Source organism: Symphalangus syndactylus, chromosome 3 (genome assembly GCF_028878055.3).
Source record: "Symphalangus syndactylus isolate Jambi chromosome 3, NHGRI_mSymSyn1-v2.1_pri, whole genome shotgun sequence".
In the NCBI taxonomy this organism is placed as follows: domain Eukaryota; kingdom Metazoa; phylum Chordata; class Mammalia; order Primates; family Hylobatidae; genus Symphalangus; species Symphalangus syndactylus.
Window position 1 is genome coordinate 7,845,354 of NC_072425.2, and position 15,786 is coordinate 7,861,139.

Sequence of the window (15,786 nt, forward strand, 5' to 3'; positions counted from 1 at the left end):
AGTGCGCGGGGCGGGCCGGAGCAGGGCGTCCTGGGTCAGGGATCCAGAGGGCCTGCCCCCAGCGCTGGCCTCGCCGGGCGTGGGCTCCACGGCGCGATCCCGGGCTCTGGCCCTCGCGCCCGCGAGCAGCCCCACTCGAACCTCGCCCCCTCCCGTCCCCGTCCCGGCTCCACGGCCGGCTGAGTCCGGGTTCCCTCCGTGGCACTGCCAACACATCCTGGAGCCCCGCCCTCCCATCGTCTTCACACACAAACAGGAAGCTTCCTAACCCTAATTGTAAGAAGTTATGGTTGGCCCGGCAAGGTGACTCACGCCTGTAATCCTAGCACTTCGGGAGGCCGAGGCGGCCAGATTGCCTGAGGTTCAGGAGTTCGAGACCAGTCTGGCCCACATGGTGAAACCCTGTCTCTACTAAAAATACAAAAAAATTAGTCAGGTGTGGTGGCGCACGCCTGTGAGGCAGCGGAATTGCTTGAACCAGGGAGGTGGAGGTTGCAGTGAGCCGAGATCGCGCCACTGCATTCCAGCCTAGGCGACAGAACGAGACTCCGTCTCAAACAAACAAAAAAAGAAGTCACAGTACAGAGCGATCTCCAGGGAAGAAGGCTTCTGCACTCTCTGTCCCGCGCATGGTATTCCTCCAGCTCCTCCTACGTGCCTGTTGTCTTAGGCCTGGATATCGATCAACAGACAAGGTCTCTGAGTCCCTGGAGCTTCTAGGATCCAATAGGAGAGACACCTCACTCTCAGGCAGGGCCAAGCACCAGGAGAAACTGCAGCGGGTGCTATGAGGTCAGGAGGAAGAGGATGGCTCCCACCAGGGACAGGGAGATCCCAGGCAGAGGCCTGGCCACATAAACAACAGTTCTGTTCAAGACTTGGCAAAAAGGCCAGGTTGGCAGCATGGTGCTCTGGGGAGGGCCAGTGGGTCTGTAAGCTATGCTTCCGTATTGGAGTGCTCCCACAGCAAGCCTGCCTCACCTCCTCCTGCTTCCCAGTTCACTCCCAGTCCTGGCTCCTGCCCCCTGGGCCTCTGCACATGCTGCTGTTTCTGCCTGGCACACCCTTTCCCCAGACTCACATGCTTCCTTCAGGTCTTTACTCAAAAGTCACATTAGCGAGACCTTCCCTGGTGTTGTTCTGACATTTCAGCATGCTGCCCAGCTCTCACATCCCTCTCTCCTGTCATTTTCTTATTTTTCACACTTCTCACTGTAGAAAGTACACTTTGGCTTGCTTTATTCTGGCAGCTAGCCCCCTATTATAACCTCTTGGGTATAGACCTTTCTGCACTCCCCTCCCCTTGGGCTGGACTTAATTAATGACTTGCTTCTGGCAACTAGAATAGGACAAAATTGCTCTTGAATTGCTGGATGTGACATGAGGCAGCCCTAAGGGGATGCCCACAGCTAGCAAGGGAACTGGGAAGCTGACGCCCCAGCTGAGCCTTCCCATGAGACCACATCATTGGCCGGCAGCTTGACCACAGCCTCCTGAAACTTTGTGCCAGAGGCCCAGAGTCCTGCCCGGCTGACACTGGGAGATGATGCATGCCTGCTGGTTAAGCAGCTGCATTTGGGGTAACCTGTCACTCTGCAGTAAGTGACCACCGGTACACTTATTTACCCCAGGAGGTCCATGAGGGCAGGGATTTCTGTCTGTTTTACCTGCCAGTGTATCCATCTCTTCAGCACTTACACAATGCTTGGCACATACAGACACTGAATAAACACTGTGAATGAATGAATGGGGAGTGGTGGCTGTTGGAGGTTTAAGCAGGGGTGGATGGGAAGTGGCACATCTGACTTATATGTGTGAAGTCCGTATTCTGTGCTGTGAGGAGAGAGGACGGGGGCTGCAGAGGAGAGGGGTGGACCATGGGCTCGGATTGGAGGTGGAGAGAGGAGGAGACAAAGAACAATCAAGGATGGCCCCGGCATTTGGGAAGAGTGGAACGGGGAGATTCATCCCCAAGATAACTGGGGTGAGGCAGATTTAGAGAGGACTAGGGGGCCTCTCCTTTGTCATGTGAACTCTGAGATGCTGGCTGTAGCAGGCCCCAGATATCAGGCCCTAATCCCTGGGACCTGTGAATGCTATTGTGTATGGAGAAGGCTGGGCACTGCATTCCAGCCTGGGCAACAGAGTGAGATCCTGTCTCCCCTTTCCCCCCAAAAAAGGAAAGAAAAGGGGTGTTGGCAGATGTGCCCTTGAGATGGGGTGATTATCCTGGATTGCCCAGGGAGGCCCTCAGTGCCATCTCAAGGGCCTTTTAAAATTGAGGCAGAGGAAGCTTTGAGACAGAAAAGAAGGCAGCGTGGCATGGAGGGAGGAACTGGAGCGATACAGCCCACAAGCCAAGGATTACAGGCTATCAGAAGCCAGTGTTGTGACCAAGCGAGTTATAGAGAAATGCCGTACTTTGAGACAAATTAAAGAGTCCTTTATTAGCTGCGACTGAGAGGCAGCTAACGCTCAAAATTCTCTCGGCCCTGAGGAAGGGGCTAGTTTTGTTTTGTACCGTGGTCTAAATAGGGGAGGGGGGATTTTAGTTGAAGCAATTTTTACAGAAGCAGAACTGGCAAAAAGTTAAAAAATTAATTGGTCACAAATGCAATTACAAAAAATAAACAGTTCCAGGTGCAGGGGCTTAAACTATCACAAAGGGATAAATGCAGGGGTTTTGTGTGCCATCCACCGCGTGCGTCCCCAGGAGCTGCTGGTGCAGCTTGCCTCAATGTCTTATCAGTAGGTGCATTCCTGGACGTGCTTTGAGTCAGTTTACACTAGCTATGCCTCAAGGGAGGAAGGTAAAGGGGGCTGCAGGTGAAGAAACTAAAATGGAGTCTGTCCGGCTCTTTCTCTGCTAGGAGAGGGTCACTCAGGTGAAAACAAGGTAGGGTATCACACCAGAAGAGGACAGGCCCAGTGGCTCATGCCTGTAATCCCAGTGCTTTGGGAGGTCACAGTGGGAGGATTGCTTGAGGCCAGGAGTTCAAGGCCAGCCTGGGCAAGACAGCAAGACCCATCTCTAAAAAGAAAACATTAGCCAGGCATAGTGATGCATGCCTGTAGTCCCAACTACTTAGGAGGCTGAGGCAGGAGGACTGCTTGAGCCCAGGAGTTCAAGGCTTCAGTGATCTGATCACGCCATAGTACTCTGGCCTGGACATCAGAGCAAGACTCTGTCTCAACAACAACAAAAAAAGAAGACAAAGAAGCTAGAAGAGGCAAGGAAGGCTGCTCCCCTAGAGCCGTTGGAGGGAGCACAGCCCGGCTGATACCTTGACCCTATTAACCTGATTTTGGACTCTGGCTTCAAGCTACAAGTTTGTGATAATTTGTGGCAGCCGTAGGAAGTGACACAAGACCAGAAACAAAGATTAGTTCCAAAAAATGACAAGAAAACTGCAAAACCTTCGTTTAACTAGCCGCAGGCCAGGTCCATGTGAACCTCAGGTGTTTATTTTACACTTTGGCTCACACCCTAGTGTCATGTTCTGTTTTGTGGCTCACATCGGGCAGCTTCAGGTACTGGCAGCTTTCCATTGGCTTCCACCACGCCCTTCTCTGCGATACTTTTTATTTTATTTTATTTTATTTTTTTTTTTTGAGATGGAGTTTCGCTCTCGTTGCCCAGGCTGGAGTGCAATGGCGCGATCTCGGCTCACCGCAACCTCCGCCTCCCAGGTTCAAGCAATTCTCCTACCTCAGCCTCCCGAGTAGCTGGGATTACAGGCGTGCACCACCACGCCCGGCTAATTTTGTATTTTTAGTAGAGATGGGGTTTCTCCATGTTGAGGCTGGTCTTGAACTCCTGACCTCAGGTGATCCGCCCACCTCGGCCTCCCAAAGTGCTGGGATTACAGGCATGAGCCACCACACCCGGCCTTTTTTTTTTTTTTTTTGAGACAGAGTTTCGCTCTTGTCGCCCAGGCTGGAGTGCAGTGGTGCGATCTCAGCTCACCGCAACCTCCACCTGCCAGGTTCAAGCGATTCTCCTGCCTCAGCCTCCCGAGTAGCTGGGACTACAGATGCCCGCCACCACACCTGGCTAATTTTTGTATTTTTTAGTAGAGACAGGGTTTCTCCATGTTGGTCAGGCTGGTCTCGAACTCCTGACCTCAGGTGATCCACCCGCCTCGGCCTCCCAAAGGGCTGGGATTACAGGCGTGAGCGACTGCACCCAGCCATGGGAGCAATTTTCTTTAATGCAGGATACATTGATACAGTGTATGAGATACAAGGTTAGCGGAGCTTTGCAAGCAAAAGCAGAGGGATTACAAAGTCCCCGCCCACACACTTGAAGTCGGTGATGGAGGCAGAACAGGGGAGGGAAAGGGCTGACCTTTCCCAAGGCATACAGCCCCGGAAGCTGGGCCGAAAAGAGGAGCAAAAGGTCCGGAGAACGAGCTCTAGGGGAGTGAGGGCCAGTCAAGGTTCGGGGGAGCAGAGGTCAAGAACCAAGGGAGGTATTTGAGCAAAAAGACCTTCAGAGACGGGAGTGAGTGCACCGGGCGGCGCTGGGAGAAGGGCAGTCCGGGCAGGGGTGACCTGGGCAAAGGCCCTGAGATACGTGAGGGGCTGGCAGCAGGATGGAGGGAGGGGCGTGGATGGTGGGTCAGAGGAAAGCCTAAAAGAGAACACCTTGTTGGCCACCATCAAGACTTAGACCTGAGGCCGGGCGTGGTGGTTCACGGCTGTAATCCCAGCGCTTTGGGAGGCCGAGGGGGGCGGATCACCAGAGTTCAGAAGTTCAAGACCAACCTGGTCAACATGGTGAAACCCCGTTTCTACTAAATATACAAAAATTAGCCAGGCATGGTGGCGGGCGCCTGTAATCCCAGCTACTCAGGAGGCTGAAGCAGGAGAATCGCTTGAACCCGGGAAGCAGAGGTTGCAGTGAGCCAAGATCGCACCACTGTACTCCAGCTTGGGCAACAAGAGCGAAACTTCGTTCCAAAAAAAAAGACTTAGGCCTTTACTCTCAGTGCGATAGGACCCACTGTGGGGTGCCGAGCAGGGGGGCCTGATCTGACACATCTTGTGAATCCATCCCCTGAGCTTCTGGGTGGAGAACAGGCTGAGCATGGGAGGTGAGGGACTCGACGCATCCAGGGCCGAACTGCAAGGGATAGGGGGCTGATCACAACTGGACCCACAGCCACCCCCAGAGGTTGCCCCACCCTGGAAGGAAGGAAAGGGCATCCCTGAGGCTGTGGAGGGCAACCTGCATTTCCCGGCTCGGAATCTTCCTCGGAATGCAGGGGGGATGCAGAGCCACTGTGCTCTGCTGAGTGGTGGTGGCGCTCTTTTTTTTTTTCTCTGAGGCAGAATCTCGCTCTGTCGCCCAGGCTGGAGTGCAGTGGCACGATCTCGGCTCACTGCAAGCTCTGCCTCCCGGGTTCACACCATTCTCCTGCCTCAGCCTCCCAAGTAGCTGGGACTATAGGCGCCCGCCACCACGCCCGGCTAATTTTTTGTATTTTTAGTAGAGACGGGGTTTCACTGTGTTAGCCAGGATGGTCTCAATCTCCTGACCTCGTGATCTGCCCACCTCAGCTTCCCAAAGTGCTGGGCCCGGCCCGAGTGGTGTTTTTTAATAAAAAAATTTCTGGGCTGGGCCCAGTGGCTCATGCCTGTAATCCCAGCACTTTGGGAGGCCAAGGCGAGTGGATCGCTTGAGGGCAGGAGTTTGAGACCAGTCTGGCCAACATGGGAAAACCCTGTCTCTACTAAAAATACAAAAATTAGCTGGGCATGGTGGCGATCACCTGTAATCCCAGCTACTTGGGAGGCTGAGGCAGAAGAATCACTTGAACCTGGCAGGTGGAGGTTGCAGTGAGCCGAGATCGCACCACTGCACTCCAGCTTGGGCGACAGAGCGAGACTCTATCTCAAAAAAACAAACAAAAAAAATTCTGACCAACTGAGAAGGAGAAATCAGAGCATACTGCACCCTATAGACCCATCGCCCAGATTAAAAACTATCAAAATGTTGACAAATTTGCAACCAGTATTATTATTATTTTTATTATTATTTTGCTGAACTATGTACATTACAGCTAGTAGGCTATTTTCCTTCCAATTCTTCAAGACTTGTCTGTAAAAGACAACACTGTCCCCCGTAGACTCAAGGCAGGGAAGTTTTATGCGGCGCCTCCTGTCCTCCTCGCCCTCCACTCTCCATGGGCAGGCCCTGGGTCAGGGTTGGGGGCGCTTCGTTGGTCTCCGGAACAGCCAGGCCTCTGGGGCGGGGCCTGGAGCCAGGAGTCAGGGGCCGGGGAACTGCGGGACCTGGAGGGGCGCCTGGGGATGGAAGCCGCAGACACTGACTGGGGCAGCCGCTTGGGAGGACCCGGAAGGCCACGTCCCGCGGCGGTGTCCGCTGAGCCTGGGGCGCGCGCCGCGTGTTGTCCGTATCCCGCCCTCGTGGCGCCCCCAGTCTGGGGGTTTGGGGGTCTGGGTCCGTGCGGTGGTAGAAAAGTCCCAGAGCTGGGGCTGGGGCCCGTCCTGAGCAACCTCCCTGCCACGGAGCCGAGGCTGGGTCCGTCCCGGGCCAACGCCTGCCCAGACGGGCAACAGGGGGTGACCCGGCCCCTCCCCCAGGGCGCCTATGTACCTGGCTGCCCCCCGCCACCCCTCCCTGCCCCCAAGAAACGCACAGCGCCACAGGCATTCAGGGTGTTTATTGCGCTTGGGGCCAGGGTGTGGAGGGAGGGGGCTCTTTGGGGAGGGCCGGGCGCACGGAGCAGCTGACCCCTGCGGGCACTCAGGGGCTGGACCCCTCACTGCAAAACAAGGAGCAGGTGGGGGGCGTCCCCTGCCTCCGCCCCCTCCCAACGCGCAGCCCCGCGGTTCTCCAGGCTGCTGCGGCTCGGATCTGCCCGGGTGCCCCATCACCCCCGCTGTCGACCCTAGCTGCCCCGAAGGTAGAGGGCCCCGCGGTGCAGCCCACCGAGCTGGGAGGGCCCATGGTCCGCGGCTCCACATGGCCGTGGTCTACTCACCCGGGAGAGCGCGCCCGCACACTGGTCTGCAGAGAGATGGGGCCTGAGGCGCCACCCCGCGCCCCCTTCCCTGGGACGGAGGCCCCCGACCTGCCCCAAGGCGGTCTCCCCCTGGGAACACTGGCCTGGGCAACGCCTCGCCCTCCCCCGACCCGGGCACTTCTGTCCCGAATCTGAGATCAGTGGAGTGACTAGGGCCTGGCCCTCCCAGCAGGGCTGCGGGCACCGTCACCCGACCTCGGCAGCAGGACGCCCTGGCTGGGGCTCAGGCCCACTTGGGGCGCCAGTAGCTGCATCTTCTGGGCGCCTTCGGGAAACAGCTCCGGGGCTCGAGCTGAAGGTGGGGAGGGCGGGTGAGCTAAAGGGAAGGGGCTGGAGAGGCGAAGAGAGGGAGAGAGGGGCAGGGAGGGGCACGAGGTGCAGGGAGGGGCGGGGACTCGCGGCCACAGACACCAGGAGCCAGCGGTTCTGCCTTCCACGTGCAGAACGCGCTGGTGCAGGCACAGGGGCGACATTCCAGACCCGAAGCCGAGTCTGCAGCCACTGGTTCCACAGGCCCCCTTTCCACGTCTCTAAGTACAGCAAGGTAAAGTGCTGGTAGTCGGAGAAGGCCACTCGGACGTCAGTCAGGGCCATGGCTGGAGGAGCCAGAGCCGCTGACCCCAGGCCCAGGGCACCTCCCCCCCCAGCGTGGCACCCCTCACGCCCTGGCCCCAGGTGCCAATCCAGCAGCCCGCACAGCCTCGAGGGCCCCTGCCCCACAGCCCTGCCCGCTGCCCCAACTTACCTGGGTTGCTGAACTGCCCATCTGCAGCACCGTTGGTGAAGGTCGTGTCCATTTTCTGGCACCCGCCATCGGGCCTGGGGAGAAAGAGCCCCAGTCCCCTGAGTGGCCACCCCTGCCCAGCGCCCAGGCCCAGAGCCTACCTTGCTGTCTCTGAGCCCAGGGTCCCCTGTTCACCCTCACAATCCTTAGAGAACATGGGACTTTAAGATGACCTCAGAGGTGGGGACACTCCTGCTGGGGGTGGGGTGGGTATTAAGTACCTGTTCACAGGCACACAGTCTAGAATGCAGGGTCTCCAGGTCCCCCTTCCAGACACAGACACACAGAAGACACACACATACACACATGCACACACGCAGAGATACACAGGCAGACACAGACACAGATATACTGACACACACACAGACACACAAGACACACGCCGAGACAGACACACACAGACACTCAGACACAGATACACAGACACACAGACGCATACAGTGATACACACACACACACTCAGAGGTACACAGCTACACAGAAGACACACATGCATACTCATGCACACACAGACATACACGCAGAAATAGACACGTATACACAGAGACACAGCCACATACAGTGATACACACACAGACACAGACATGCAGACACTTTTCTCAACACCAGGCCTCAGGCAGTGCTTCCTCCAGGGCCTGGGTCCCTCTGGACTCCGTGTGGCTGCCATCTGGGACTCTGCAGCACAGAGCCCTCGAGGACCCATGGTCTGACCCGGATGTGCTGGGGACACCGTGGTCCCTCTGGACCTTCATCTGGCCTCATGCTGGCCCTCATCTGAGGCTGAGTCTGAGTCTGATGGGCTCGTGTGGTCACTTACGTGGGGTATCCAAACTTGAGGGCCAGGTCACCGTTCCCCAAGGGGGTCACTAAGACCACAGGCATCTTCACGGTGTCCTTGGAGTCCAGGAAGTCCCGGTCATCTGACACCACCCCGACCATGTATCAGGTGCCCTGGAACCGCAGGGCAAGTGCAGGGAAGGCTGGGAGGCTGCCCCTGTGCCCTGGGCCTGAGCCCACCACATTCTGCCCCGACACAGCTGCTTCCTGGCCAGGGCAGGGGCTGCTGTACACACCTCGACCCCAATGCAGAACTGAGGGAGGGGGGCCTCAGTACATGAGCAACTGGTCCCCACCAGCCCAGCACCGGCCTATCTGCAGCTGGCACCCAGGGGGTATGGCTGGATGGGCGGGGCTGTGGCAAGGTCACAGGTCTATGTGGGGTGGGTGGGGGACAATGAGGCGCAGGCAACTGCAACTTGTCCCAACTTTGGGCCCTGGGGAGTGACGGGGGATGCAACTGAAAAGGTAGGATAGAGGCTGCAGTCTTCCCCAGCCAACCCCTACTCCAGTCAGACGGAGCAGGTGTGGTGGGGGTCTCCCCTGCCCCTAGCCCTGCTGAGCCTGGATCAAAGAGGGTGTGGACAGGGACCCGGGGTGCAGCACCAAAGCTGGGAGGACTCATTGGAGAGGAGGAGGAAACAGGGCTGGGCGCACCTGGCTGGCATCAAAGTTGGCCTGGATGGGGACCCGGGCCTGGCCTGGGTACGCCCAGAGCAGGGCAAGGAGGGAACGGATCAGCAGAACCCGAAGCACCGTGCAGCAAGGTGGCGTCTCCTCCGGACAGGGGAGCAGGGCAGAGCTGAGGTGGCTCCTCTGTAGGCTTTATGCCCCTGAGGTGCCCCGGGGCAGCTGGCCTGGGACTGCACCCACTGTGATAGGCTTCTGATCAAGATGCACCCTGCAGCGCTCTGGCCTGGCTCCCTCCACCCAACCCCAGCCATCCCTTGCCTTTCCTCCAGGGTGGGGCCGGATGCCTGGCAGCTGAGGGTAGTTCTCTGACGGGCCTCTGGGCTAGGGGGCCTGCAGCTCACCCATCCAGCCTCTTTGGCCTTCTGCAGCCCCTCTGGGATGTTGGATTCCCCCCGCTCCACCTTGAGCTCAGGCACAGCCCTAAGCCCCCTTCTCCGGGAAGGCCACCCAGAAGCTCACCCTCACCTCCGAGCCTCAAAATGCTTGGTGCCTCTGCAGGGCCTGCCTCAGGGGGGCCTGGTGGGCAGGTCACAGTGAGTCCTGCACATTGTGTACCTGAGAATGGCTGCCTGGGTGGGAATCTGGGAGGGAGCAGGGTTGGGTAGGGCACTGGCCGGGCATGGTGTGGCCGTGGTGCCAGGGCTCTGGTGAGTGGACAAGGCTGTGGTCTGGAGGCCCAGGTGAGAGGGCAGGGGGCGCTCAGGGAGCCAGAAGGGATATGGGGTAGCCTGTCCCCAGCCCACTCCGTCAGTCGGTCCTGATGGGGGGTGGAGACACTCTGGCATGTTTCAGACAAATGTTCCTTTTGGTCCCCTGAAACCCTCGTCTTTGCCCAATCTCAGTGCGTTAATCCCACACCTCAAGATGCCCAACAGGTTCAAAGCTCCTCTGGGGCCTCGAGCCTCAGACCTTTCCTGCTGAAGGGGTGACAGGGTGGGGTTGGGGGTGCAGGGCACCTGCCTGAGGGATTAGATGAGTCACTGACCCCCCAGCTTAGCACCAGCCTGGTGGCAGTGGCAGCTGAGGGGGTATGGCTGGACGTGTGGGGCTGTGTGGCAGGGGCACACGACTGTGTGAGGTGGGTGGGAGACAGTGAGGGACACCCCCTCCTAGATGTCTTGACTCAAGACTCCACTGGGAGCAAACACTAGAGGGCCTGTTCCTTTGTTGACGTCAGGCTGAGATTTTAGAGCAGGAGGTCCAGGTGGCCAGGGCCAGGCCCAGGACGGGTGACGACAGTGCAGATAGCCAGGAGCCAGCCTACTGACTTGCTTCCAGAGTTTATTCCGCAGAACTAGGATGAAGCCCGAGCGGGCAGGGGTGCTTTGGCGGGGAGCTGGGGCAGGGGCTCGGGGAAGGAACAGAGCAGAGACATCCAGAGCACGGGTCACCTGGCCGGGATCCCAGCTTCAGCCCTGGGGAGTCCTGAGGGGTGTGACCGAAAGGCTAGGATGGAGGACTGCAGTCTTCCCCAACCCACCTCCACTCCAGTCGATGGAGCAGGTGTGGGCTAGGGGGACTTTTCTCTGCCCCCAGCCCCGCTGAGCCCCGCTGAGAGGCTGAGAGAGCAAGATCCATCACTGGGGCTCGGATCCCCGCTGCCCCAGGGTCTACAGACTCCACCCCTCCCAGCCCCAAGGTCCACAGACTCCACCCTTCCCAGTCCCAGGGTCCACAGGCTCCAGCTCCAGCCTAGGCCTCCCTTCTGGGGGTGGAGGGTGAATCTGCCCGGAACCTGCCCACCGAGCTCTCCCACGGCATCCATGCAGCATCCTTGGCCCTCCCCTTCCATCCCCTGTCCCCTCCCATCCTGTCTCCCCCACCCTGGTTTCCTCCTACCCCAGGAGCCAGACGCTCTCGCTGCCAGGTGGCCCCTGTGGTATAGCCCCTTGGCCTTGTCTGCCTGGGGCCTCGCACCTGCACCCCCCAACCGTGAGCCTTCAGGAGTCAGCCCTATTCCAGCCGCTGGGACAGGTTTTCCTTCTGAGCCTCACACCTGTGCACCCATCAATGTGGGCAGCCCCTGTGTCTCCCGCCCGGCCCTGGACGGCAGCCATCGGGAAGGATAGGTCTGCAGCACCAGGGCTGTCCTGGGGCCCCGATCCATCGCAGAGTGGGTTGGGTGGATGTGTGTTGAATGAATGAATGAACGAATGAATGAATGGAGGGGCTCACCTATTGTTCCGTCATGCACTTATCTGCCAAGAAAGAAGCCGAGGGCTGTCGTCAGAACCCCAGACTTAGGCCAATTTTCCCACTGGGCTTCCTGTTCCTCCCCTAATGCAGAGCTCGTCTTGACTGAGCCCCCAAACTGCACAGACCCCCCATCACCTCCCACCTCTCCCCGGCCCCTCGAAACAAAGAGAGGGCCTTTCTTCACCTCTGCCAAGAGCAGGCTGTCCACCCCTAGGAGGCTGTGCCTGAGCCCAGTATGGTTGGTTCCCCTGTATCCCCCATGGGCACCCTCTACCCTATGCCCCCCACCAGTCTGAAGCCCCACATCCTGGGAGCTGCTGGGGCCTGGCACAGAGTGGGTGCCTGGTCTCCATGTCCCCCATGGAGGGGGCTCCTCATGAAGGGGCTGCAGGAGGGAGGTTCTCACCCCCTCTGTCCCTGGCCCAGGCCTCAAGCAGGGCGGGGCCACCTCCTCCCCTCTGCCTCCCCCAATCAGAAGACTGCCTGCCTGCCTCTAATCTGACCTTGATCCTCTCCCCATCAGATTAGGACCCCTCACCGGTTTGGGGCAGGAAGACAATGGTATCCTCTGTGAAGCCCTGGGCCTTGCAGAAGGTGGTGAATTTCTCCTTTAACTCAGCCCTGGGGGTCTGGGTTCGGCCTGGGACAGGGTGGAGACGGAGCTGGCCTCAGCAGGGGGACGGTGTGTACCCTGCCCTGGGTCTTGGGGAGCCCCCTCTGGTCAGGCCTGCATGCGGGCGGCGTCCGTGGGGCACGTACTGTAGAGGGTGGCCATGCGGAAGTCCTCGCCGGGGCCCTTGCTGCCCTGGCTGTACAGCAGGGCGTACTGGTCGTAGTCGGTCTCCACTACTGACACAGAGTAGGTGCTGCCCCAGTCTGGGAACCCAAGAGACGACCCTGTTGGGGACTCAGCCCCCCAAACCTCACCTCTGCTCCAGGGAAGGGGTGCACCTGTGGGCTGTGGGGGCACTCAGGTCCTCGGCTGGCCTGGGATGCTCCCCCACCCGGCTGCTCTCCAGCCAGTGCCCTGCTCCCGCCTGCACAGCCTGTGAACCCTGTCCCCAAACCAGCATCTGGGGGAGCCAGGCTCAGAAAACCAGGATTCCTGGTGCAGCCGCAGAAGTCGCTGCCAGAACCGGAAGTGAAGAGGTTTCCCTGTGGGAGCCATTCCCCAGGTGGGAGTGAGGAAGCCCCTGGGTGCTGGGGAGGAGAACTGGGAGGAGGCATGTGGAGGGGCCTTGGGGGGCTGCTTATGTGGGGAAAACTCCAGAGGGCAGGGAAGGGGCCTGGCAAGACACTGGTGGGCTCCAGAGAGGATCCAATCCCCTGGAGGAAGGGTCTCTCTGTCCCTAACATTTGTGCATGGGCAGTCTCGCCCAGGCCTGGCCTTGGCCTCTGACGCTGGTGGGGCAGCCACCACCCCCCACCCCATGGATCTCCGCGGCAGGGGACTGGCCCAGTGTCGTCCCGGCAAGTGTCGCCCCCAGGCTGGGCCCAGGGGGCCGGTGGAGGCCCCACTCACGGGGACTCCGGTAGCTGTAGGAGCCGAGGGACCCCGCGGGCTGCAGCAGCATGGTTCGGGTCTCACACTGGTTTTTCCTGCAGGTGGGTGACCTCGGGGTCAGAGGCTAGGCCCGAGGGTGTTCCTGGACCTCTCCGCCCCAGAAGCCCACCTGCCCACCTGAGGAAGGTGGAGGTCAGGTTGAGGCCACCATCGGCGGCAGGGGCCACCACCGACTTGCACATGGACAACGCCGCCTTCTTCTCCCGGAGCCAGCTCGAGTTGGAGGCGAGGCCCGCGCTGAACCAGCGCCCCAGGAACTGCGGCGAGAGACCCCCACTCGCGTCGGCCAGGACCCTCCGGACCCACTTGCGCCTACCCGCGGGGCTCGCCTCTGCCCCTTCTCCTCCGGTCTCCAACGCGGCCCCCGCCCCCACGCCCAATCCCCCGAGCAGCCACGCCCCTGACGCCCCTCCCCAGGAGCTGACCCCCGCCCCTCACATCCTCGCCCCAAGAGCTGACCACGCCCCTCACGCCCCCGCCCCAGGAGCTGACCCTGCCCCTCCCTCCCCTCCCCAGGAGCTGACCACGCCCCTCACGCCCCCGCCCCAGGAGCTGGCCCCGCCCTTCACGTCCACAACCCGGGAGCTGACCTCCTCCCTCACGCCCGACGCCCCTCCCCAGGAGCTGACCACGCCCCTCACGTCCCCTCCCCAGGAGATGGCCCCGCCCCTCACGTCCCACCCCCAGGAGATGACCCCTCCTCACTTCCCCCTCCTCCGGAGATGGCCCCGCCCCTCACGCCTCAGCCCCAGGAGCTGGCCACGCCCCCGACGCCCAGCACCCGGTCTGGCCACGCCCCTCCCGAGGACACTCCCTCACCCTCGCACACCGCCCACCAGCCATCTTCGGCCCCTCCGCCCCCGGGTCCCGATTCTGTGCCCTGGCTGAGCGCCTGGCCCATACAGCGGGAGGCAGAGGACGTCGCATTCCTGGCGGGGGTCGGGGCGGGTCTTCGGCTCCGCTCTGCGGACCTCCGGGGGTCTCCTCGACGCTGGGGAGGGGCGCGCGGCGCGGGGACCCGCGCTCCGGCGCGTCCCCGAGCAGCTCCCGAGCGAGAGCGCGCGTCGCTGGCTGTCTGCGCCGTGCGCGTCCCCCCAACCCCCCACCGCGCACGGAGTGTTTGGCGCCATCCCTGCGCCCCACCCGCCCGTGTCCTGGCACCCAGGTGTGGAACGTGCGCTCGTGTGTCCTCCGGGGGTCGCGTGCCCGTAGGGGTGGCCGTGTTTGGATGGCGTGGTCGCGTGTGTGGCCCGGTGTCTGCGTGGCCCATCAGGGGAGACGGGACGCGGTGCCCAGGGAGGGCTCGCGGTCAGCCTCCTCGGGCAGCTACCCAGCCTCCTTCCTGCGCGCCCGCTCAGTCCCTGGCCGGCACTGCGGGACTTCGCTCCGTCCTCCCGGGGAGAAGACCCAGCCGGAAAGTGCCCTTCCCCTGACACGGCCCTGTAGCCTTTGGGGATGACGCAGGAAAGCCCCTCACCTTGTCCTGCTGGAAGTTGGGCTGCACGGAGACCTGGGCCTCGGGTGCTGCCTGCAGGCCGCCCAGCACCCCCAGCAGGGCCAGTCCCATCCACAGCGTGTGATGAGTAGCCATTCTCCTGCAGCAGAGCAGGTGTCCGGGGCCTGGTGCCAGTGGTGTGGGAGAGCGAGGGAGGTGTGCGGGAGGTGTGCGGGAGGAGCGGAGGGCACTGAGGAGACCCCTATTTATGGGCCAGGCTTGGCGTCCACCCCGGGCCCGAGGACAGCCCACTGAAGACTCGTGATGCTGGGGGATGGGGTGGCCGGGCACAGCTGCAGCCTGGTCCCCCACAGGGCGCTTATGCAAGAGGCCTGGGCCTGCTGCCCCGGCTGAGGCAGCGTGGGGGTGAGGCAGAGGCCCCTGCCCACTGGTCCCAGAGACAGAGTTGGCAGGGACCTTGCCCACCCTCCTCCTGCTGGCAGGGCCCACCGACCCAGCGGCCCTGATAGGGCAGGGGCTGTGTTCCTCAGCCATGCCCGCCTCCGAGGCCTCTGGTCACTTCCCACTGGGGGCCGGGACCCACATCTCGCAACCCCTACCATCACTCCCTTTCCGAGCCCTGCCACTCTAGAAGGGGACACAAGCCCCACTTCCATCCTGAGAGTTTGATCCTGAAACGTCCAGCAAGTGAAGTGTTGATGAGAAGCTCAGGCCAAGGTAGAGAAACTTGATCTGCCCTGCAGGGCCCTGAGGGCCAGGTGGGCTGGGCACGGCTTCCCCCATGGCCAGCTGTTTTGGGGCTCTGATAGTGACCCCTGGGCGCCCATTTCAGCCTGGGTCACCTTTGGGCTTGAGCACAGCCCCTATCCCTTGTCAGAGGTCCCAACTTCTCCCAGCAATCCCCCCACCCCAAGTCTGCCCCCTGCTGAGTCTGGGCCTCCCCACCCGGAGTCTGGTCCAGACTCGGGAACACCCCGTGGGGCTGTCCTGTTACCCCAGTGCTGCACCCAGCTCCTTGGGTCCCTCCAGCTCGTTGGCCCTGGCTGGGGCCCTGTCACAGGCTGTCACAGGCAGGCACATGCTGTGGGCCCTGTCTGGATTCTGTTGGGACTGAGCTTCCCTGGCAGGCGTGGTGGGTGAGTGCTGCCGCTGGTCTGAAGGTGAGCCCAGGTGGGGAGCTGGGAAATGTAGCAGGAGTGAGTGG

At 60.9% G+C, this 15,786-nt stretch overlaps 2 protein-coding genes across 2 annotated transcripts; both read right to left on the reverse strand.

Annotated features, from left to right (window-relative positions):
- Window positions 1-7,274: 7,274 nt before the first annotated feature.
- LCNL1 (lipocalin like 1) lies at window positions 7,275-10,542 on the reverse strand. The gene is given in 5 exon segments (XM_055270298.2): window positions 7,275-7,422; window positions 7,424-7,541; window positions 7,543-7,648; window positions 7,798-7,871; window positions 8,654-10,542. Coding segments are annotated over 5 exon segments (474 nt in total). The 5' UTR covers window positions 8,776-10,542; the 3' UTR covers window positions 7,275-7,368.
- Window positions 10,543-10,630: 88 nt separating this feature from the next.
- PTGDS (prostaglandin D2 synthase) lies at window positions 10,631-14,820 on the reverse strand. Its single transcript, XM_055270297.2, has 7 exons — window positions 14,604-14,820; window positions 13,244-13,383; window positions 13,085-13,161; window positions 12,322-12,438; window positions 12,101-12,202; window positions 11,542-11,564; window positions 10,631-10,791 (listed from the first exon to the last, which is right to left on the reverse strand). Exons 1-6 carry the CDS (start codon window positions 14,715-14,717, stop codon window positions 11,542-11,544), a joined length of 573 nt encoding a protein of 190 aa, XP_055126272.1. The 5' UTR covers window positions 14,718-14,820; the 3' UTR covers window positions 10,631-10,791.
- Between the last annotated feature and the right edge of the window lie 966 nt (window positions 14,821-15,786).

Coding starts and splice junctions, on each gene's coding strand:
- PTGDS (XM_055270297.2), bottom strand. CDS start 14,717: ATGGCTACTCATCACACGCTGTGGATGGGACTGGCCCTGCTGGGGGTG. Junction 13,384..14,603: donor CCAACTTCCAGCAGGACAAG/GTGAGGGGCTTT, acceptor CTCTCGCCGCAG/TTCCTGGGGCGCTGGTTCAG. Junction 11,565..12,100: donor TGTCTTCCTGCCCCAAACCG/GTGAGGGGTCCT, acceptor CTTTCTTGGCAG/ATAAGTGCATGACGGAACAA.